The 23,878-nt window shown below is 44.1% G+C and overlaps 2 protein-coding genes across 6 annotated transcripts in view; one reads left to right on the forward strand and one right to left on the reverse strand.

Annotated features, from left to right (window-relative positions):
* Window positions 1-268: 268 nt before the first annotated feature.
* Window positions 269-17,814, forward strand: DHX36 (DEAH-box helicase 36). 3 transcript variants are annotated; one of them, XM_015872182.3, is made up of 25 exons: window positions 269-514; window positions 615-736; window positions 1,517-1,727; window positions 2,366-2,404; window positions 2,837-3,007; window positions 3,773-3,852; window positions 4,685-4,759; window positions 4,888-5,054; window positions 5,439-5,520; window positions 6,041-6,181; window positions 6,906-7,008; window positions 7,890-7,977; window positions 8,545-8,600; window positions 8,712-8,776; window positions 9,251-9,394; window positions 10,011-10,128; window positions 10,748-10,846; window positions 11,702-11,875; window positions 12,175-12,261; window positions 12,899-12,982; window positions 13,088-13,187; window positions 13,274-13,364; window positions 13,972-14,092; window positions 14,656-14,808; window positions 15,782-17,814. In XM_015872182.3, exons 1-25 carry the CDS (start codon window positions 299-301, stop codon window positions 15,965-15,967), a joined length of 2,973 nt encoding a protein of 990 aa, XP_015727668.2. In that variant the 5' UTR covers window positions 269-298; the 3' UTR covers window positions 15,968-17,814. The 3 variants fall into 3 exon arrangements, with proteins under 3 accessions (XP_015727668.2, XP_085369839.1, XP_085369840.1); XM_085513713.1 differs by lacking the exon at window positions 4,685-4,759; XM_085513714.1 differs by lacking the exons at window positions 269-514; window positions 615-736; window positions 1,517-1,727; ... (5 more) ...; window positions 5,439-5,520; window positions 6,041-6,181 and adding an exon at window positions 6,188-6,655.
* Window positions 17,571-23,878, reverse strand: part of ARHGEF26 (Rho guanine nucleotide exchange factor 26) — a 32,874-nt gene continuing 26,566 nt past the window's right edge. For 2 of the 3 annotated variants that reach the window (XM_015872184.3, XM_085513717.1), the window contains 4 exons: window positions 23,040-23,249; window positions 20,077-20,144; window positions 19,518-19,622; window positions 17,571-19,144 (listed from right to left, as the gene is read on the reverse strand). In XM_015872184.3, the coding sequence (XP_015727670.2) occupies window positions 19,002-19,144; window positions 19,518-19,622; window positions 20,077-20,144; window positions 23,040-23,249 (526 nt within the window). In that variant the 3' untranslated portion in view covers window positions 17,571-19,001. Of the gene's footprint in view, window positions 19,145-19,517; window positions 19,623-20,076; window positions 20,145-23,039; window positions 23,250-23,878 lie in introns of those variants that run through there. The other variant, XR_014933624.1, reaches the window with a different exon arrangement.

Raw genomic sequence — 23,878 nt, forward strand, 5'->3', positions numbered from 1 at the left:
ATTACGAGCAGTAGAATAAGGCTGCACGGACGTTATTTGTCCAGTCGGGTCTGACCCAAAGGCCAAAGTTGTTTTTCCTGAGTTTTTTTCTGTCAGTTCCCAGTTCCCAGATTAAAGGTAACCCGAGAACGTTTCACAGCCGGGTTTGATGGCACAGCCGGTTCTTATTTAGCGGCGTTACCGACGGGCGGGACCGGGACTCGAACTCGCGGTGCTGGTGGGGGCGGGGCCTGCGGGAGCCGGAAGTGACCTGTGTGAGGAGGCGGGCGGGCCGGGTGCGGTTGGTGCCGTTGGTGCCATGAGCTACGAGCAGCGCCGCGACTGGGGACGGGGCCGGGGCCGCGGCGGCGATGGCGGCTCCTCCGCTGCGTCCTCGGGCGGAGGGGGACATGGGGGACACGGGGGCCGCGGCGGAGGAAGGGGCCGCCACCCCAGCCACCTCAAGGGCCGCGAGATCGGGCTGTGGTACGCGCGGAAGCAGGGCCAGAAGAGCAAGGAGACGGACCGGCAGCAGGTGGGGCCGCGCCTTCCGACCGGGCTCTGGGGCCGCCGCTCGCGTGATGCGGTGCCGCCGGGTCGGGTCGGGTCGGTGCTGACGGGCGCGTTTCTCGCAGCGGGCCGTGGTGCGGATGGACGAGCGGCGGGAGGAGCAGATCGTGCAGCTGCTGAACGCCGTGCAGCCCAGGGCCGAGAAGGAGCAGGAAGCCATGTCATGGTGGTCCGGGGACGAGGAGGGGTAAGGAGCGGGGCGGGCTGGGGGGCTTTCCGTAATGCAAACACGTTGCCCGGCCTCAAAGCGGTAGCGGGGCGCTGCACGGGCCGCCCGGGTGGGAGAGGTGACTGAGGGACGTGGGTGAGGTTGGAGGGGCTCTCCCGTTGTTCCACGCGTTGAGCCGTCCTGAAGGAGCTGGCAGCAACCATCGCTGTAAAGGCCTCCTTCAGGTTGAATTAGAGTCTGCGGTGCTAGATTTGCTCTTAGAGCTACAAAGCCCTGCCGTTGAACTTCAGGACAGCAGATGGTTGGAGCTTCTGAGCTCTGGGCCTCGGGCTCTCTCTTGTTGGCATCAGGTTCGTGGTCTCTGTGAGGCGGGGTTCATTCTTAACACTTTGTCTTGAAGGACTTCAAATCACAGCAGTGACACGAGGGGCGGCGTGTTGTGCTCCACACGCTGGTGTGATGCAGGTGTGTCCCTGCCTGGCTGAAAGGTGCAGTGGTTCCAACAGTGCTTTGAGCAGCAGCTCTCTGGAGATGTTCTGTGGCCTCATTAGCTTCCTCTAGAGGAAAAGAACACGTTACACCTTAGATGCTGTTGGAGAATTTTTGTGGGTTGGTGGTTTTCATACTTAACTGTTTTCACTTGCCGTGTTCTCTTCAAGTTAGGAGTCAAAAAGCTTGTCAGTGTAATATCTCAGAAGCAGATGTAAGGTTTGCCTGGCACAGCTCCCTGCACTTTCCTCAGAGGCCAAACATGCATTGGATAATCATTGAGGTTTCTGTTCCCTGCACTCATTTCAGACATACTCCAGAACAGCCTCCAAAGGTGAAGCCAGGAGCTGAAAAAGGTGAAAAAGCTCCTGTGAAACGGCAGCCGGGCTTGGAGAAAACATTTCTTGATCAGGATGTGGAATACCTCTTTGAAAGGAATGATCAAGATGCGGATTTAGATGAGCAGCTTAAAGAAGACTTAAGAAAGAAGAAATCTGATCCTAGATATATTGAAATGCAGGTACTTTCCCAAGTGTTGAGGAGAAAGCTTGTGGTTCTATTATTATGTGCATTAAACTACTGGAAGTGTGAATTCTTGTGTTTTATTTATTGGGAAGTTGTCAGGATATTTCTTTGTCAAAAGAAGTCAGTCAGCACTTACTGGATGTGTCAGTAGGGCAGGCATTAAAACAGCAGTTTTAATTTCTGGGTGCTTAAAATCCAACTCTTGACCTGTACATGTTGTTTAGTTGGGTGGGCGTTCTGGCTTTCTTTCTTAAAGATTTCATCTGTGCATTTATTTATAAAACTAAAAGTTGGGCAATGGGCTCTGAGGGGACGCCTCAATTTATTCTGATGGTCCTACGTAATGCTGCCCACTGGAACGCTTTTAGCATCAATCAGATGGGAGGATGGTTCAGGGTCTTTCAGCTGTGTGTGCTTCTTTGTGTGCTGATCTGTTCTACATTTTTACTGAATGCAGTGACGTTGAAAATGTGCATGGAATTAAGTTCATTTCTAGTGTCCCAGTTCAACCTAAGCTGGGCGGTTTGTGCAGTTGTTTCTGAGTTTAGTCTGGGTCATAGTTGGGGTCTGCTGTATTAATTCAGTGTTTAAATGGTATTTTAAAATGTGTCCCGTTTCTTTCTCTTTTCACAGAGGTTTCGAGAGAAGCTCCCTTCGTATGGGATGAGACAGGCAAGTGTGTATTTTGTTTGTAAGGAGAGGGATTTCTTGTGCGAATTTTGTATAACTGGGAGCAGTGTGAAGGGAAGCTCTGTTGCCTTTTATGATGATACCGAGGCCTCTGGAGTTTTGAGTTGAATTTTAGTTCTTTCCAGAATGCATCTTAGGTTCATTGCTTCATAATATGCAGGAATTTATTCAACCTTATCAGTAACGGTGGCATTATTCACATAAATGAGCATGTATGGCCAGCCTTACGCATGAGAAGTGTACAAGAATTACTTTTTGTGTGGCTTAAAGTAAACTTTAATAAGTGTTTCTGTCTTTAGTTATCAGTATGTTTTCTTCTAAGGTTGCATTACAGTAGTAGGGACTTACAGAACACTTCAGGCCTCTGTTGTGGATCACAATACTTGAGAATGTTTTGTCTCTTTTTGGAAACAGGAACTTGTAAACCTTATAAACAATAATCGAGTGACTGTAATAAGTGGTGAAACTGGCTGTGGGAAGACAACCCAAGTGACACAGTTCATCCTGGATGATTACATAGAGCGAGGGAAAGGCTCCACGTGCAGAATTGTTTGTACTCAGCCCAGGAGGATCAGCGCTATCTCAGTAAGTGCCATGAGGTGGGGCTGTTATTGCTGCTTGTGTCTGACCTCCCTCTGTAATTCTGAGAGAAAAATTACTGTCTCATTCTGTTTGAATGAAGATATTTAGTACAGGGTATAATGAGCCCGTGTAAGTTAATTAGCTGAGTGTACAGTCTGCTAGACTAATTATAACAGATCTGAAAGAGCTGCAAACGACCAGATAGATACTGCACACCTCTTACAGAAACAAATCTACTTTTGATGTCATCATGCTAAACTTAAAGCTGAAGGTTGGCATTCAGCCACTTCGTATTGCTTTCTGTGTATTCATTAGTCCTGACTCTATTGCAGATCACAACTTTGCTAATACACACTGATTTGGTGTTTCATACGTTTTGGTAGTAGTTAGAGTACAGGCACTGCACATCTCCTTCCCTGAAGCTGACCGTTATTTATGATGGTGGTTTTAAAGGACCTGGGCAGTGCAATTGTGAATTGAAATGAACAGTAGTGTTGTTTCAGGCCTCTTAGAAGTCTATAAATAAGAATATGACATTTGTAATTCTCTAACGTGTATTTTGCGTTGCAAGCCTGTTTCTGTGTTGCCGACAGAGAACAAACAGTTGGCTTTCAGAAACTGTTTTTCAGGTTTTTTTTGCTGTCTGTGTTCCGTCTTGGTTCTAGGCGTTTCCCACTGATGAGAAGTTAAATTGTAGCTCTGCCTTTTGGGCTTTTTGTGCACATATATTTAATGTGTAATGAATGCATTTGGTTTTTTTGTTTTAAGGTGGCTGAGAGAGTTGCTGCTGAAAGGGCAGAAGCGTGTGGTAATGGCAAGAGCACAGGATACCAGATTCGTCTGCAGAGGTAAAAGAGTCTCTCTTGGCAATTTTTATTCCTTCTTGTGAAGTGGTGTCAATTGTTATTTAAGCAAGAAATAAATGAGAATAAGTTCTTGCTGGAGACAAGTGCTTTTACTCCTCTACTTTCTCCGAATGGAGTTTCTCTGAACAGCTGATATAGGTTTGAGGTTGAAAGTCAGCAACGAGTGTGGTGATTACTTTCTCTGTTGAGTGTAAATGAGTGGTTTGAGGTCGATTTGTGAAATCAGTTCTGAATGTCAAGCTGTGTAGCAATGGTTAGCAATTTAATTGATAATAATAAGAGGCTCATTAACAAGAGTCCACTGAACTAAAGTTATGTGTTTGGAGTCACTGGTAAAATGAAAAACATACATGGGACATCTCCAGCAAATGATGACACCTCACTTAACGTTGATGGAAATACTGCTGGAGGGATACAGCAGCTCAGTCCTTGTAGTGTTTGAGCTCGAGGCACTCGTTCATAGAATCTCATCGACATTTGTCATTAGTGTTTGATCAGGAGTGTCCCAGTGCTGTATAATTTAGTCTCTAGCTGTTGTCTGTGTTGAGTTGACATAACTGCAAGAATTTGGATCAGCAGATCAATGTAATAATAGTGCCTGGGAAGTCAGAGGTTCTGTCAGTAGTTATTCTCCATACAGAACGGTTGCATTGCTGGCATATTCCTTGTTCCTCCAGCTGAACTGTGAGCAGGTTCAAATGTGAGGTGTGCTTCACAATGTCTATAATGACTGTCTGCGTTTTGATTTTAAGCTTCTTATGTAATTTGTAAAATAAAGAAGAGAACTGAAGAACTCTTAATGCATCTCTTCCAGTCGGTTACCAAGGAAACAAGGTTCAATTCTGTACTGTACCACAGGAATTGTCCTTCAGTGGCTCCAGTCAGATAAGTAAGTTTTCCTGTTTAATAAGAAACTGAATACGATTATCTAATGATTTGACTCATGAGCTGCTGCTGTCCATCTCTGTTTTCTGTTAGTGCAAAAAGTAAATGTTGATTGTTGTTGTTCTGTTTCAGGCATCTGTCCAGTATTAGTCATGTAGTTCTTGATGAAATTCATGAAAGGAATCTTCAATCAGATGTTTTAATGAGCATTATAAAAGATCTTTTGAATGTTCGTTTGGATCTGAAAGTAATACTAATGAGCGCCACTTTAAATGCAGAGAAGTTTTCGGAGTACTTTGGTAGGTGAAATGCTTCCTGTGAATGTTCCTCTTAAGTAATTTAGACGTCTGTAATCCAGTTGTCTAATTATAAGATGGATTTTTATCAAAAGAATTAATGATTTCATTTCTCTCAGATAGCCACCAGCTGCTGGAGATTCTTATTTCCTCAGTTCTGTTTCATAACGAGCAGATGTTTCTTCTGCGTGTGCTACTCAGATGTATTGCAGGAATTCTCTGCACAGAGTATTCTCGTAGTATGTCAGAAGCCACAAGTGAGCAAGCAGAGAGAAGCCTTCATTTCTGCATATGTCAGTGTTTATTCTCTAGCTGGAAAGAGGTGAATGTGCAGGAGAGTGCAGTCCTGCACTTACACCTTAGTACAACTTCCACCTTTCTCAACAGATAACTGCCCAATGATTCACATTCCTGGGTTCACGTTTCCTGTGGTGGAGTATCTTCTTGAAGATGTCATTGAGAAATTGAGGTGAGTGTATTTTCTGGACAGCAGTGCAGTTCACAGATTGGTTGGTTTTGGCATTTGATTGGTGTTTATTTTCAATTAATAGCGCAGTATAAATAACCTGTCAAAAAATCAGCTGTTTTAAGAAGGAAAATTGCACTGGAAAGCAGGCATCATGTGCAGAAAAGCTTTCAAGAGCTGTTCAGTAGCTTTTAGTGTAGCAATCTGGAAATACTGGCTTGAAGAAGAAAAAAAGCCTGTTCTTTCTTTTGACTTCCTTTGGTGTGGTGAATTTTCAGGCTGATAAGCCAGTCTCTGTTTTATTTGTTCATTTTCAGCTGTTCTCATGCTTACTGGAGATGGCACCTGTTATTTATTCAAGAAAAATACATGAGCCTTTTCAGGAAAAGTGTATCCAATGATTGTATTATGTGGTATAACTGAAATACTGGGCATTGTCCTCAGTTTAGAAGAAACAGCAATGCAGCTGGATCAAATGGCTGCAGGTTCAAAATGTAATTACATGTGTTATTTAACTTTAAAGATATACTCCCGAAAACACAGACCGTCGGCCACGGTGGAAGAAAGGTTTCATGCAAGGACATGTAAGCAGGCCAGAAAAAGAAGAAAAAGAAGAAATCTACAGGGAACGATGGCCAGAATATTTAAGGCAGCTGCGGGGCAGGTTGTTCTCAAGTTACTGTTTTGCGTTGTTTGTGGTTTTTCTGTTTCTCAGCTGAGAACTGGAATTTTGTGCTGAATTTTAATACTGTGCTTTCATTAATAATGTAGTGCTTAATACTGTGGAAGGCAAGAATGATGGAGGTGCCAGTGCAGTTGGCTGGTGACTGCTGGAGTAATGTAGTCAGCCACAGAGGTCTACCTTCCTTTGCATGTGCCAGGTTTAAGAGAGCTTACAGCTGTCAGGTTCGCTTGCTGTTGATATCATTATTGCCCATCAGAGTCTGCAGCACAGTGTTGGGCTTCTTCCACTTCGTTCCTGATTTCTTTTCTTGCCAGCTTTGCTGTTTGTCAGTCTCTTTTTATTTTTCAGAGATAGATTTCATAGTATGGCAGTCTTTTAATCAATAGATGAGATGCTTCCTCTCACTGAGAGGGAGGGATGCATTGAAGGGTGAGCTCGGGCTATGGATCCAAGGTAATCTATGAAGAGGAGAGAAATACAGATCAGTCACAACAGGATTCTTTAACTTACCTGACTAAACTGGCAACAGTTGTACTAAACTGAGTCTTGAGAGTATGTTGTCTGTTCAAGTATGGTACCTCCTGAGAAAGAAAAAAGAAATTGCACAATAGCAGTGTACGTGGATGAGTAATTGTGGAGCTTTATAATGGATATGAGTGCATGACTGTGGGTGTACCGATACACTTGTTTTTGATGCCTGTAGGTATTCAGCGGGTACTATAGATGCCTTGGAAATGATGGACGATGACAAGGTTGACCTTGACCTAATAGCAGCACTTATCAGACACATTGTTCTGGAGGAAGAGGTACAGTTCTGCTTCATAGCGTTGTATTTTCAAGATACAACTGAATTGTGGCCAGTGGCTGTTAATAAATAACTACCAACTTGGTTCTTCTCATCTATTCCACAGATGTGTGTTTTTTTGAATGCTTGTAAAGCAATCTAATATCTTTAAATACCTAATTACAGTATTTATTTCAATTCTAGCCTTCTCTCTATTGTTTGTGTTAGAGGAAGCGGATCTTGAAATATTAAGACATCAGATTCTGAGTCTGAAAATCCTAATTAGAGTCTCAGTAAAAAGGACTTCCAGTAATACTGTTAGGTACGTTATTGTCAGAGTGCTTCTGTGCCTGAAGCGGTGGTAAACTGGAAGTAAGAGTAACTCCTGTTATCTTAGCTAACGTACACCGGTTACATATAACATAACCTGGAATTACATATTCATTTCTGTGTACAAAAACATCCACAGAAGGGCCGGTACTTCAGCTGAGTTCTTGAAAAGAATTTTGATTATTAAGAACATCAAATCATTTGAAATTTCAACTGGTAGAGCACTGAAGCTGGATGATGGGGGTGACTGGCTGTTTCTTATTTTGCCCTTCCTTGGAAAATCAAACATAGTTTTTTCTGTGTTTCATTGCAGCTCAGATTCTTCAACTGTTTATATGGCAGCATTTAAAATGATGCGGGGAAAACATGTCTAAAAATGAATTTGGATTTCTTAAGCTTAGATAGGTGTGTAGTGCGTTCTTTTGTAGAAAATAACCTCTAAGTATGGCTCCAAATGTGGAGGTTTCAGGTATCACTTAACCAAAAGACATACATCAGTGGCTGTGTTGTTTTCTGCACAGTATGTAATGCATTCTAACGTGTTCCTTTTCCCATTCATTTCCTCACCTACAGGATGGTGCAATCCTGGTGTTCCTTCCAGGGTGGGACAACATCAGCACTCTGCACGATCTCTTGATGTCACAAGTCATGTTTAAGTCAGGTAAAAAGAAGGGTTTTTTTGATGGTTAATGTTTCATAGCTTAGTTTTGTTTTTAGAGGTTAATGCAAACTGCTTCAGTAGAATAGTGGAATGATTTCTTTATTGTGGGTAAATATTTAGGTAGCTCACGGAGTTGCATGTTTTGAAGAGAATGCATTTCAGAATCGTCTCTTTGTTTAAACGAGCAGCACTGAATGTTTGTTGTGGGTGATAGACTTGGTAAAAGACAAATTGTAAGCATGATATCTTGCGCTTAAAACACAGTTGTCGTCCTTACAAAAAGATTCTATTTCCCCCTCCCTCCCAGGCCCATATTTTATTGTAACTGGTGTTTTAATTTGTTAAATTTACATCACTATTAGGATTTGTCACCTGTATTTAATGTTGATGTCTTGAACTGCTAGCAAAAAGCACACGTATACATATGCCATTATTCAGAATGAGATCTAGGAGCAGTCATTCATTTGCAGCATGGTTTCTCTGTTCTGCATTCTTGATTCTATTTTCTTCCCTGTATAATGGAAGTTTCTGTGCTTACACTGCATCTTTTCCTACTTTGATTTTCAGATAGATTTATTATCATCCCTTTGCATTCATTGATGCCTACAGTCAACCAGACTCAGGTATGCATTTCTGCTGTTACACAATGAAGTAGCATTTCACAGCAATGAAAAAGAATAATTGTGCGTATGTTTGGTTTTGCAAACATATAAATGGGCTGTGGATAATTACAGGTGTTTAAGAAGACCCCCCCAGGAGTAAGGAAAATTGTGATTGCTACCAACATTGCAGAGACCAGGTAAATAGTAGCTATGTACACAAGTAGTACCTGTAATTTTGATGTAATAAGTAAAAGTATAAGCCTGCTTAATATTTCACAAAGTATGCTTTAAAGATCCTTATCATTCATTTATTGAATTACAAATGTGTCTTAAGGTAAAGTCTGGGCTGGAATTTTCCTCTGAGAACTGTCTAAAAAACTCAAAATGTGGATGATGACATGACCTGCAGTTGTTGTATATGGTACCTGTGAGTTGCCTGTCCTCTGTAGGCTTTAAAACTGCATGTGGTGACTCATACCAGACCTGTCAGAATAAATCAAGCTTTCTATTGAACTGTTTAATTACGTGCTTATTAATGACATGCTCAATACCTGAATTTTTATTTCCTACCCGTGTTTTGGGAAGGGATAAAGAATGCCTAAATTGGTAAAATTGCAGGTTAAGCTTGTAAAGACAGAGAGTCATTTATTTTCCTCTTTATTTTTAAACAGCATTACAATAGATGACGTGGTGTTCGTTATAGATGGTGGAAAAATCAAGGAAACTCACTTTGATACACAGAACAACATCAGCACAATGGCTGCAGAGTGGGTTAGCAAAGCCAATGCCAAGCAGAGGAAAGGTCGAGCAGGAAGGTAAGGATGAGGCTGGTGAGGAACGTGGTGATGTTAACTTTCAGTTGGCCTTGAAGCATGTGTGTGCTGGAGGTTCTACCTGGTCAGTCCCATTTTCAGAAGCAGGCAGTAGTGCTCTGTCACTGTTATGAAAGAGTTATTCCATTATTTTCCTAGCAGACTGATATAACTTCTGCTGTGTTTTGGTCACGGGTTTCCTTCCTTCTCATAGAATAATAAATCTTGTGTTCTATCATTTACTTATATTAGCAGCATTTGCCCTCACTTTTGAGGCAACAAATATAATAAAGCTAAAATGGCCTACAGATTAACACTGCTCAACTGTGTACCAAATTATTTGAAGCTTCTGTATGTCTCAGAATCCCTTCTGGAGTGTTTTCTGTTTGTTCACACACGTACAGTTTTTCTCTGTTCTCTTCATTGTTCCTTTTGAGCAGTTACGAGGTCTGTTTTCTGTAGCTTTGTTTCCCTGTTGATGGGTGTGCATATCTTGCAATAACTATTGCAACTGAAGATAACTCTGTTTTCAATTTTCAAGGTGTCTTGGAAAACTGCTTACAAGTAAATGCAATCATGACATAGCAAAGCCCATACTTTTCCTTTAAATATATTCCAGAGTGCAGCCAGGCCACTGTTACCATCTGTACAATGGGCTGCGTGCCAGCCTTCTGGATGATTATCAGTTGCCAGAGATCTTGAGGACGCCTTTGGAAGAGCTCTGCTTACAGATCAAGGTAGGCACATGCATTGTCAGGTGTTTGCTTTTCTATTGGAATAAAAGGTTGAAAGTTTAAATTATTGCAGTTCTGAGCTTAGAGTTGTCCTGAAGTCTAAACTCTGTTACACCATCGGCACAACGTGTGTAGCTAATAATTGGAGCAGTTCTGACAGTGCACCATCAAACCCAGTGAAGTGATTGCTTAGGATCAATAGAAGCTGAAGTGTTGATTTCAGCAAATTTCAACTCTGCTTTTTTTTTTTTTTTTTTTAAATCATTTAATCCGAGCTGCTTCCATGAAAATGCTGGTGAGTGAAGAGAGGAATCCTTAAGGACGGCTCTTTTAAAGTAGACCTGAGTTTCCTTTTCACAGGTTTACGCTGAATTCCAGTGCATGTGTAGAGCTGCCATGTGTGCACGTTCTGAATGAAATAGTGTAGATGGGATGACAGTTTCAACCAGAACGTTTCTGGTTTTGTCCGTACTTCTTAATTAGCAAAATCCTAATTTCAAACTGATTTATTTACACCTTTTGTGGTCAGCATGGTCGCTGTGTGCTGGTTTTAGGTAGGTAACCACCTTTCTTCAATTGCTGCAGGTTTGCTGTTTTATTTGTTCGTTTTACTTCCTTCCAGATTCTAAAGCTTGGTGGAATTGCTTATTTTCTGAGTAAACTGATGGACCCGCCATCTCGTGATGCTGTCATGCTGGCCATTAATCATCTAATGGAGCTGGTAAAGTACTAATTAACATACTGTTTCATGTGTGCAAGGAAAACTGCTTGCAGTCAGGTTGTTACTTTTGGTGCTTGCTAGAAAGGTTATTCTGACTGCACAAGTCTCAACATTTGAAACACTCTGTTCTGCAGACCCTTTGTATCTTCAGGCCGTACAGTGTTCTGACACCTTGACTGAACAGAGAAGGCAGTTTCATGTAATACTGGAAGCTTATGAGCTGCATAAAGTAGTTCCTGAATTGCTGAAAACACTTGGCACAGCTTTTATTTAGATTCCCTACAGGTTGTTATCTGTAAGACCTTGCTTGTGTCTGATTAATCAAGAGTTCCAGCCAGTTCAGTGAAGAGCTGGAGATGTGTTTTCTGTGGGCAGATAAGAGAAAGGTCTCGTCTGTCAATGCGCGTTTGGAAGATGGGGAAGGAGAGATGAATGACACATGCATACTGCTGACTTCTTGCCCTGTCAAGGCTGCGTGGTAGCAAAGAGCAAAGGGGATAAAAACCAGGAGTGATATTGACAGGAAGATGCAGATCTGAAAAAAATGCTTGGCCAGAAGAACAGTAAAGACCTCAAATGTTAATTAGTCTTAGTGCTTTCGTACAGCAGGACACTGAGCCCAGTAAACCACTTGAAACACAATTAAAGGTGGTTGCTCTTTTATTGTACCTCTTGAACCTTTCTATTTCTGCATAACTTGCACTGTTGTTTTCCTACCTCCACCCCCTTGTTGTTAATACCAGCTGCCTTTTTTAGATGACAGAATTCCCTTTGCTTTCTAAATTGTGTGATTATTGTTTCAAGAAAATCCTCTGATTCCAAATACCACAAATGTTTTCTTTTTCCTCCTGACAGAACGCTTTGGACAGACAAGAGGAACTGACTCCGCTCGGTGTACATCTAGCACGATTACCAGTTGAACCACATATTGGAAAAATGATCCTCTTTGGAGCTTTGTTCTGTTGCTTGGATCCAGTACTTACAATTGCAGCAAGCCTGAGCTTCAAAGACCCTTTTGTCATTCCCCTGGTAACGTTTCTAAAGCAAGAGTTACAAATAGGATTTTAAGAATCTCAAAAGAATTTTAGGATGCCACTGAGGTTGTAGTGTAAAGGCACATCAATCTCACTTCTATATTAATAGCATTTTTTATTAGTACTGACTGCCTACATATACTGTGACATACTGTACACATATACCTACAGAATAGCATTAATTCTTGTGCATGCTGCATGCAGAGTATTGCTTTATATGTGTTCATTAAGCTGGGAAAGAGAACTGGGTGGAGGAATGGACCAGTCAAAAATATTTTCTGAATTTAAATTTAGGGCAAAGAGAAAGTGGCAGATGCAAGAAGAAAGGAGCTGTCGAAGAATACTAAAAGTGATCATCTAACAGTGGTGAATGCTTTCACAGTAAGGATGTTTTAATGTTTGTCTTTCAGAAACTTTTATTTGGGTTTTATGCTTTATTCTAAGGAAAAATCCAATGTCAATGTGTGCTCTTGGTTATTTCTTAATTTGATTTTGTTTCAGTAGAAATGAATTTTCACCCTCCTAGCCTTGTTTTCTGTCTCAGTAGCCAGATTTCTTATGGATGTGCTGTTGGAAACATAACTTCACGGTTATCTGGGTGCTTTCTAAACATGTTTGACTAGAGATGAACTCAGTAGGCTGTGGCAGCCTTTCAGAAGTCACTGAGTCAGTGCTGCTTGTACTGTGTGGTAGGCTGGGCCTGACCTCAGAAGTGTTGGAGACTTCACTGTGTGCATTGGGCAAGAAGACCACTGAATAAATGGTGTGAAAAAATGGTTGCTACTTTTAATATCAACAAATGAATTTTTGGCAAATTTGAGCAAATAAGAATGATTCTTACCATTTAAAAAGCTGCTTTCCTGCCCAAATGCTGTGTGTGTTGAAGAGGGGTCTGCTTTCTCTCTCACAGAGGGGGAAAACAAGGAACTTTTTTGGCCTCCAGTTTTTTTGCTCTGTCATTATTCATTTAATTTTTGTTAGTGTATGTTCTCTTAAAAGTGGTGGTTTGAATTTCTAGGGCTGGGAAGAGACTCGTCGTCGTGGGTTCCGAACTGAGAAGGACTATTGCTGGGAATATTTCCTGTCTCCAAATACTCTCCAGGTAACATTCTGGCTATCAGGGCTGGGGTGGAGGGGAGGAGAAACATGTTGGTGGGGACTGGGGACTTTTGCACAGCATCATTCTGGGACTGTTGTTGTTTCCTAGATGCTGCATAACATGAAAGGACAGTTTGCTGAGCATCTGCTTGCAGCTGGATTTGTGAACAGCAGAGACCCCAAGGATCCCAAGTCTAATACCAACTCAGGTAAATAATGAGGGGAACTGGAAGCTTTTGATCAGTCACATTCATGGTTTGCAGAACCACGTTACTTACTTTGCTGTCTTCTACAGATAATGAGAAGCTGCTCAAAGCTGTCATCTGTGCTGGCTTATATCCAAAAGTTGCAAAGATCCGGCCAAGCTTTAGCAAAAAGAGGAAAATGTAAGGATTTGGTGTGGTCTTTATTTGCAGCAGAGGTGGTTTCTGGAGGGGCAAGGCAGAGCAATGGCTAAAATGCAAGGATGAATCTCTTTAATCAATTGTGGCTATGGGTTACCTCATTTAAGAGTGACAGATGTGAGCATGGGATTGTTGATCTTTACTTTCTGGAACAGAGGCACTGTCTGACTGTTTGGATAGTGGCTGATATGTGAAATAATTGGTGTGACATTATCATATGATTTGTGATGTAAAGTATTTTAATATCACGGCTGCTGGAGGAGACACTGTCATTTTTCCACAGTAGATATAAGTGTAGGTGGTCAGTGTTCTGCCCAACTTAGTTCTGCCTGCAGCTGGCACTTCTAGTCAATTACTCCCCCATTTTAAAATGAGATGGGTGTGCTTAAAATTATCTTAAGAATGCACTCAGTAAAGCACTTACAGATCTGATGGAAGTTACTGTGTCTTTGCATCTTAGCCACATGGTGGAGCTAGGCATAAGCCAGCCGCAAGGAAGATCTACCGAACACAAGGTGTGTTACGCTCACAGCTTTGCTGGACAGGCTGGTTTTGCAAAGTTGTCAATATCTCTTCTTTTTCTTTGAAGGGTGAAAGTTTGCACCAAGACAGATGGAACAGTGAATATTCATCCAAAATCGGTTAATGTGGAAGAAACAGAGTTCCATTATAACTGGCTTGTGTACCACTTGAAGATGAGAACTAGCAGTGTACGTGGAGGTTTATGTTTGTTATTTAATTTTGTAGCTCTTTAATAAGGTCGGATTGAGGTGCGGGGGGCATTGGGGATGTGAACAGTGCCTCCTACTGTGGCCCAGAAGGTAAGGAGCAGCTTTGTTTGAGGCTGTCCTCTTTTGGGTGCTGTGTTCTATGTGCCCACGTAGTTTCTTCTGTGCTCCTGGTGGGGTTCCATAAGTAACTCAAGGCCGAGCTTTTGATAGGTGCTTCTGTTCCAAAAAAAGAGTATTTTTCATTTCCATCCAGTGCAATGCTTCTAAATATGTGAAGAACCCAAATGTGTTGCGAATTTTCTTCCTGTTTGATTGCCAAAGGGACAGCTTAGTTTGATTCTCCCCTTTGTGTGAATGACTGCATTTGGGACCATTTCTGCTCGTGTTTCATTTGGTGTAACTTTTCCAACCAAGTTGCTTCAGGTTTGTTTTGCAATGAAGGACAGAAAAGGTGGTCTCAATTCTGCTTTGGGTTTTGTGAGTGGCTGTGATGTCAGTTGAGATGCTTTCAAGAGTGACCGGTCAGTTGTGTCTTCCTGCAGATCTACCTGTATGACTGTACAGAAGTTTCCCCGTACTGCCTGCTGTTCTTTGGAGGAGATATATCCATCCAGAAGGATAAGGATCAGGACACCATTGCTGTGGATGAATGGATTGTTTTCCAGTCTCCGGCAAGAATAGCACACTTAGTTAAGGTGATTATGTTTAATAATCGTGTATATGAAAGTCTCAGTGTAGCATTAGCTCTTCTTAGACCTTATCTTTGTATCCCCTTACATATCGCTGTAGGGGTATAGCAAATCACTGTTTTTCATGTTATTCCCAGAAAATATTGTAGGTATGATAGGTAAACCAAATTCATCTTCTGAAGGTGAGTGTATGAATGAGGACCAAACAGGGCTTGGAGATTTGTGATCCCTGAGGTCCCTTCCAACCTGGGCCAGTCTGTAAACGGTGGTAAAAGGAGCATTCAGAGGAGTCTGATTCATGTGGTAAACTGGGCAGAAGTAAGCAGTAACGAGTTCTGTAGTGCTTGGCCTTAGGAGCAGGCACTCTAATAGCTGCACCAATGGAGTGAGGGTTGTGCTGCTATTGCAGCAGTGGGAGGAGGTGTTCAGCTGTGCAGCCAAACAGTTTGGGGGGTGCTGAAAAATCGTGGAAGTTTCAGAGAAGTGTAGCAGGGCAGATGGGGAGGGTTTGTGAACACAGCTTACAGGCAGAGAGTTGGTGAAGAGTGGGATTGCTGTAGCTTCCTGTAGTTTTATTGTGCCCATGGAGTGACCAGGTGGATGTGGAAACCAGAGGAAGGGACTCTTCAGCTGACAGTGATGCTTTCCGTTCGGAAGAGGAGCTGAATGGAGCTGTATATTAGATCCTAGAAATGGCCTCTGATTTTCTGTCTTTTTTCTTAACCTGAATACTTTTAGACATGAAATAGTGAGCAAATGGGTGAGAAAATCAACAACGATCGTGTGATTAAAGGCCAAACTGCTGCTTTTTGGGAAGCTGCTTTTTGATCCTAAAGACAGCAGTGCTGAAATGAAAGCAATGGGAGTAACAGGGGTGGGGATAAGAAGAGAGGGCAGAGGGCTGCGGGTTTACTGGGGCAGTGCTGTGGGCTTCCTCACCATGGCCTCTCTCTCCTTCCAACAACTTTTCTGTCTGCAGAATTTAAGACGTGAACTCGATGATCTCCTCCAAGAAAAAATAGAGAACCCCCACCCTGTGGACTGGAACGACACCAAATGCAGGGACACGGCCGTACTGACAGCCATTATAGACTTAATCACCACCCAGGAGAACGAAAGTGCCAGGAATTACGCTCCACGGTTTCAGGGCGAACGCTGCAGCTGATGCCCTGCGGCTGTTGGTTGAACCCGTATCCCGTTCGGTTTGTTGTGGGTGGCAGTTACTGAGCGGGAGGAAGGGCTGAGGGGCAGCTCCTGCAGCAGCCACGGCCGTGTCTGTCTGTCTGTCTGCATGTCTCGTGTGTCGCCTTTTAAGTAACAGAGCAGCAGTGTTAGCAGCATTAGTTGGTGTTCGTTTGCTTTTGTCCCCCTCGGAGCCCTGTGATGCTGCAGTGTTCTTTCCTCCTCTGCTAACAGCTGCTTATCGCATTGCGCTCCCTCAGCGGCCGCTGATGGGTGCATGCTCAATGCAGTTTGGGGCCGGGGAGGGAATGCTGCAGTGCAGCCCTCTTCTGCTGCTTCCCTTCCCCCCGTGGCGCTGAGGGCGCTCCGTTACTGATCGTGGTGGAATCCACCTGCAGCCTTCGTTGTGTTACATGTATTTTTTTTACTCATTCTGTGTCTGGGCGCAGTGTCACATTAAAGGACTTCTCCCCCAGCCGTGTCTCTCCTGCTCTCCGCACGCGGTGCCGCTCAGTGCTGCGGGGATTTAAACAGGGCCGGGGCTGCCTGCACAGCGGCTGTAACAGCGGCGATGAGGTAGGTGCCCTGGGGCACGAACCTTTTCATCAGCCTTCTTGCCCAGCTGGGCGCACTGCTGCCTCATGTCCATCAGCACAGTGCGGTCCCTTTCCATCAGGCAGCTTTCCAGCCGCTCCTCCCCAACCCTGTAGGATTGCCTGGCACTGTGACCGAAATGCAGGACCCGACGCTTGGCCCAATTGAAACCCACACAGTTTGCCCTGGCCTATTGATCCAGTCTATCCAGGTCCCTCTGAAGTGCGTTTCTCCCCTCAGGCAGATCAGCACTCCCTCCCAACTTGGTGTCATCTGCAAATTTACTGAGGGTGCACTCAATCCCCTCATCAAGATCTTTAATAAAGATGCTAAATAGAAGTGGTCCCAGTACCGAGCCCTGGGGGCACCACTGGTGACCAGCCACCAAATGTGTTTAACTGCATTGTCCACAGCTCTTTGGGCCCGGCCATCCAGCCAGTGCTTCACCCAGCTCAGCATACACCCATCCAAATCATGGGCAGCCAGCTTCTGCACGAGGATATGGGGCGACAGTGTCAAAGGCATTAATGAAGTCCAGGTAAACCACATCAACAATCTTACAGTCATCAGCTCCTGCATCTTTAAAATAACTGCCTTAAAGTATTGCTAGCCTTTTTGGGCTCCCATGTCTTCCAAAACTACCTCCCATGGGCCCCCCCCAACCATGGTCCTAAAGAGGTTAAACTTTGCCATCCAGGAGTCCCAGATGGCAGTTCTGCTGACTCCTGCCTGTGGAGTTCCTTTGGGTAAGGAACTGGCTGGAGGGCCGTGCCCAGCAGGTAGTGGTTAATGGAGTTAAGTCTGGCTGGTGACCTGTTACAAGTGGTGTCCCCTGGGGGTTGGTACAGAGGCCCGTCTTGTTTAACATCTTCATTGATGACCTAATGAGGGCATTGAGTTACAGGGCAGTGCTGGTTCAGACACATCCAACTTCTCTGACAATGGTGTTAATGAACTGCAGCTTAGTGCTCCCTGAAGACAAACAGGCTGTATTTTAGTAAGGATTTTAAAGGATTTTATTGATTGTAGTCCTATAAAATCATAAAAGTCTTTAATTCCTGTGTCTGAAAATAAGAAAAATGCTTTTAAAAAACATTACAGCACTTCTGGAAAAAATAGGTATGAAAAATATATACAGTGTATTAAAAATCTGAATAAAATTAATGCCTGGATTTATACATTCAGTTACGTGTTAAACACCTGTCTGTGTACAATAAAGCCTTTGTTACAATATTAGCAGTCCTTCTACTGTGTTAAATAAGACTCTGCTCAGTGTGCGGTCCGAATCATCGCCACTTCATCAGTCCACCTTCCATCAATGAATCTCAAAGGCTGAAGGCCGCTGTCAGGCTGTCATGGGAAGTGTTCTTGTACGAATGCCCTCCTGCCAGCCTGCCCTTTGTTACAGAGGTACACGTTTATAAACAAAGCTATTCACAACTCAGCACAGTTGATGTGAAGCAGCGTCCAGAACCTTTCACAAACTGCGGGGAAGGTGACGGCGTGCCTGGCTGCCACACGTCTTTCACTTAACACACACTGAAACCTGCTCTGCCATCAGCCGGGCCACAAAGAGATGGAGGTGGTTGTAATACAAACTGTCACATCTATATACAGAAAAGAGGCGCTGAAATTAACTTGATTCTGAGTGCGTTCTGTTCACACGACATTAAGTAGTTCTTTTTTTCAGTGAAATTCCAAAGCTAAACCACAGATGCAAAAACAGAGGCGTTGTGTGAAGTGCAACCGTGACAGATCTCCAAAGCCAAGAACAGCACCACCACACGAGGTGTGTCAGCTCTATAACCGAGACTGGCAATCTCACTGTGTCCTACAGAGCTGCTGCTGGACAGGCAGTCCTTCATAAGTTACATACAGGTTTGTGTAGCTCAGGTTAAACAAAGATTTTGACGACACGGGGAAGTAACTTTCAATGTGTTTTCGGGTTCTGAGAATGTAATACTGCAGTTCTTAGGAGCTGAACTCCCCTCCCCCAGTGTTGTGCTCCTGCTCTCCTTCCAGCTCAATGTATGTATTTATTTGGTGAGCTGCTGGTATTCAGCCTGCTACAGGGAGGTCTGAATTTGAAAGAAAGTAAAAATGATCAAGGAAACAGATGGAGAAAGATATAAATGGGGATGGGAGAAACACAGCTGAAAGGGAAATCTCATGTTGAAAAAAAGTATGGCTGATCTGCACTGCCCAGGAATCTCATTCTCATAGAAACTGCTGTTCCTCAAGCCAAGCATCAGTTCAGAGCTCTCAGAATGTGAATCAAAATCTGAAGTATCGGTGCCGTCACTGTATTCAATGCATCTGTGCCTCATGTCTGCCATGCAAGAGCTGTAGTGTGTGCAGCTGTGCCTCTGCTGGCAGCAGTTTAGTGCAAATCCTGCAGCACAGTACGAGGATGCAGAAACCATCTATACGTTTGTTTCAAGTCCAAGCAGACGTCCCATGCGCTCCATGTTCTTGTCAATCGTGGCACGACACGTGATCTCCTTTGCACACTCCATAGGAAACCACCCTCTTTCACCATCCCGCAGTCGTTCCCCTTCATACCAACCTGCAAGTGTGAACAAAGAGTGAGAACCCTTCCCAAGTTCTTTTAAAGGCACCTTGGCAGAACTTGTCAGCAATGCACTTGTGTAGGGACAGCCCAGGTACCTGAGGAGATGCTCACGCTCTATGTTTTTGGGCAATTCCATTTCAGTGTCTGTGGGCATTTCACACATCAGAACCACTCAACACGTACCTTCCCCAACTCTGTATCTATGTGGGCTATGACAGCTGATGAGTTACTTACTACAAGTGCTGCTTAACCAGAGGCTGCCCTTTGGAAACCTGAACCAAAATACTCAAGTTTTTCTTTGAAAGCCAGTGAGGAAACAAACTCTAATCTGCAGAGCTGACAGGTGGTTACCACCATCAGTACTCACCGTCATTTACTTTCTGATAAACCAAAACAACATCAGCAACTTGAAGAGACAGCTCGTCTGACTGCTTTGCTGTGTAAGTTCTGATGATCTCCACCTGTGTCAAAGCTGTAGAAGAAAGCAAGCTGAGTCACACAGTTCCTGTAGCCCATCTCCTATGACGATGTGCACTCCTTAACTTAGAACATTCTTCCAACTCCAGAAAAACCCCAAACCCCCAAACCCAAAGGCAGCAGCAAATGGCTTCCCCATCACACACAATTACATCCCATTGAGCTCTGATTAAACACATGGGAAGGGGCTGTGCTCTTTTGTTAAGAGATTGGAACAGCTCACCAACATTAATGAACACAAATGGAAATCACAGAGCAAAACAGAACTCCTCAAAGAAGCTCCTCTGGACAAGGAAGAGTTGGCAGCTCTGCATGTACTGAAGTAACAGAGCTCAGCAAAAGCAGGGGTCCGTACAGCATATACATGTATGTGCTCAAGGCACCACTAAGGGGCAGTGCAGTTCCAGTCCCACGTCACAGTGCTCAGCACTGCTGGTAGCTGTACTTACTGGTTCTGTCTGTGCTCTGCCTGTCTCTGTCTTGTCCAAGCACTGTAATCCAGCGAGCTCTTTCACTCCTGCAAAGAGAAAACCAAGATTATGGCTGTATCATAGGCATAATCCTCCTAACGTCTGAAGCATCTGAGAAACATAATAAAGCCATTCTAATACGCAGTATCAACAGGTTGCTTCTGAGTAAGGCTTAGCAGCAGAAAATTCTTAAAATGAAAAGCAAGAGTCAGAAAAATAAGTTCTCTATGCACCGAAAGGGCACGTTTATGTTTCCAGATGTGCTGATGTGGGAAAACTGAGAGCCAGCACAAATCAAGGCCTGGACACATCAATGGGCTTCAGGTTGTCCAGGACTGAATTTTCCTCTTCTGAAGGTTTTTTGTTGCTCCACTGGTTTTTAACTCAAAATAATGAACTTCTGCCTTCCCTATGAAGCCTGATCTTTTCACAGAACATCTGAGGATGCACTGAAGTTGTTGTTTCAACCCAAATGTGAAGGAGTACACAGTACACAGCATTCTGCGTGTGCTTACTTTTGTTCTTAGCCTTAGAAGCATGTTACTTACAGATTCACATCTTAACACAAGAATTGCATTTCCTAACACACAGCTTACAAAAATGGGGTAATTCCAGACTGCCCTCCAGTCCGAATATCCCTTTCTTCATACATCTGAGCAGCATTTCTTTGGTGAATATCCTCCCACTGGAGTCCCACTCTCCCCATGGGCAGTATTAAAGCGTACAAAAAATCCAGTCAAGAAAACACCTCTTCCATCTTTCAGCCTCTCTAGGAAAGCCTCTACTTTTACACATAATCTTCTGTAGCCTTTAATGCATTTTTACAAGAGAATCAAAGTTTCATGCATAAAAAGGCAATCTGGAAAATAAAACTATGAAAACAGATGCCAGCACCACTGGGTAATCTCATGCTAAATGACCACTCAGCTACAAGGAATGTCTGCAGAAGCACTTGTATCTGTTTGGGAGAAGTACCACAAGGATGGGTGTAGAACACAGGGTCTGAGCCAGCCCTGGGCTTGGCCACACTGCCCACTGCTGTCAACACCCGTCCTGCACAGCTCCTGCCCAGAGCTCATCCTTCCCTACAGGAGCCTCCAGCAACTCCAAGTGGCAGCACAGGATCACACAGTGCTACAGATCGGAGTCGACATCAGTGTTTAACTCCAATGTGCAAAGCTGTGTTCAGTTCGCCCCCCCCCCAGCTCAGCCTCCAGCTGCACATCGCCTCCCTGTCCTCTTACAGCCAGGGGAAGGTTACGTTTGTCTACAACCCATGTATACAGCTCACAATTATCTGTAATCTATTAAAAGGTGGCTTTCAAATCAAGTAATTATTGTTAGAGTTCTTCCTCTTGATGACAATCTGCCAGACGGCTAATTATACCACAAAGCACGTATAGCAAAGCAGTAACAGAGCTGTAGAACAAAATCTCTTTTAATAAAAAGACCAGACAACTAAAAATGTGCCTCATTTTTCCCCAATAAAAATGCATTTCCAAACAAGTCTGAATCATCTGCTTACTTTATAATGAGATCTTTAATAGATATAATTAATGATCTGTGGCTTCTTTCAGGGTTATTCTAAACTCCGAAGACAAACCCAAAATGGAGCCGTTTCCAGGCTGGGCTCTGTCTGGAGCACTCTGTGCTCTGTGCCTTCCGTCCTGCCTCCATCTCCCACCAAACAGACCAGATCTTTCACTTTTGTGCAGGCTGTGTGAAAGTTAATGGCACCACAGAGGAATGAGCGCCTCTTGGGGACGTGCGCCCCAAAGAACAAGATGCTTCTTGTTGTTCCCTTGCAAAGCAGGACACCCTCCAGAACTGCTTCAGAACAAGGACCACCTCTATCCCAGCACAGCCCCACAGCTTCCCCAGGGGGTGCCAAACTCCTCCTCCTGTGCTGTTGTGCTGTTCCCACTCCGGCACCATCCAACCATTGTTACAGTGATGCACAAACCGCAGCTGCAGGACAGCAGCACGCAGCATTCATGCCCCATGGCTGCTTGCTACCACCACGCCTCAGGATGCAGCTGTGCTCACTGCTACTACTGCACCGTGTTATAAATGCCACGCTGCCCAGATAACTATTAGGATAAGATGGTTGGCAGAAACCAGTACAGAAGAAGTATCAGACAGAGCAATCCTAAAGTGACATTTTTCAAGGTTTTCCTGTCAAGAAGGGAAATCTCCCTGCCCAGCACACAGAAGGCAGAACTTCCCAGCCAGCCAGCTGCTGTGCTGGCAGTGCAGTGCTGCAGGGTGAGATGGGAGCAGCTCTGGAGAGGGCTGGGAACTCAGCCCACCGCTGCAGTGCTCCTCAGAGCGCTGTCAGGAATGCACCCTGTTGTCATGCAGCCCTGAGTGCTGTCCTCAGCTACCTGCAGACAGCTGTGCATGCAGACAGGCTGCAGAAGGCACATCTGTGTAGTGCTTTCAACTGCAATGCGAGAGCTGCTGCTCTGGTTTCCTGTAGGCACTTGCCCTCTGGACATAACTGTTATCACAGAAAGGTTCTGTGTTCACAGGCAACTTCCAGCTCTCAGAAGAACATTTGTCAGAGAAATGTTTGAACAAATGTACTTATGCTACAACAAACAAGTGGGAACTTGGATACCTCAGCCACATTTGCAGTTCAAACAGAATCAGAATATCTCAAGCTGGAACCACAAAGATTGTGGATGCCAGCACCCAGATCCACACAGGACCACCCAACTCCAGACAGAGCGGTGTCCCAACACTCCTTGAGCTCCAGCAGCTCATGGCCATGCCCACTGCCCTATGATGACAAACCTGCGGTGGCTACAAGCCATCACGAGGCCTTCCCTAAGGTTAGACAGACAGGTCAGCAAGTGGAAAGCTACTGCAGAGAAGCTCAGAGAGGTATATGACTTCCTCCAATATTTTAACATTTCATTTTGCTATTTGCTGTTGCTTACTGAGTGTCTGTTCCCAGGAGCAGCTCCACCTTCTCTCCTGCGTGGTTACTGAGGACAGACAGTCTGAAGAGGTGAACTGGGGAGCTCTGCCGTGAGTACAGCATGGCTGAAGTGTTCTTCATGGGAGAAGAGGTCAGGTCCTCGCTGTCACACTGCTGTACCACCAGCTGCTCCCTCAGGGAATAATCGGTGACGTTGTAACTCTCATCACTGCAGAACCATTAAAAACAAAAGCCACAAGTTCAGTGTTACGGAATCTGCTTTACCTACACTGTAATACACCATCACTGATGAGAAATGTCACTGTTATCTTAAGAATGCTGTCACATAAATGAAAACATGCTTTGCCTCAAACAGCAGCTTTCAGTTTGTCAACAGGAGAGTCACTGCTGCTCATCAAAGTTTGCTTGACAGCTAAAGACACGGGAGAGGGGGAGAGAGAGGAGGGCAAACACCTGGACAAGGCACTGCAGGTGTGACAGTGCTGTATGACGGCAGTCACAAGTTACTGGAACCATCCTATCAGTCCATTACAGTACGGTTAGGACCTGTGCTTCTAAAGCAATACTGAAAACATAGTTTTCAAGTGGAAATTAATTGCATGCTTCACAGTTTTCAAAGCAGTGAAACTAATTGCCTCAAAAACATAAGAAGCTTGAGTGACATTACAAGATTCATACTCTTGTTTTGTAAAATGTCAGCTCAGTGCTTAAAACCTCTTCCACGTGGCTGGCAATCCCTGCCCAGCCAAGGGCAGACCCAGCACACCCAGCTGTGAATGCTGCCCGAGGCAGTCGGGAGTCTTGAACTGCAAACTAAAGAAACGGAGTCTATATATT

The sequence above is a fragment of the Coturnix japonica genome, chromosome 12 (assembly GCF_054131305.1).
Source record: "Coturnix japonica strain WE chromosome 12, WE-NBRP24, whole genome shotgun sequence".
Taxonomy (NCBI): domain Eukaryota; kingdom Metazoa; phylum Chordata; class Aves; order Galliformes; family Phasianidae; genus Coturnix; species Coturnix japonica.

Excerpts from the sequence above, each read along its gene's own strand:
- DHX36 (XM_015872182.3), top strand. The coding sequence starts at position 299 with ATGAGCTACGAGCAGCGCCGCGACTGGGGACGGGGCCGGGGCCGCGGC. Across the intron at positions 8,601-8,711 it reads CTACAGTCAACCAGACTCAG|GTGTTTAAGAAGACCCCCCC; the intron begins GTATGCATTTCT and ends GGATAATTACAG. Across the intron at positions 9,395-10,010 it reads AGGAAAGGTCGAGCAGGAAG|AGTGCAGCCAGGCCACTGTT; the intron begins GTAAGGATGAGG and ends AATATATTCCAG.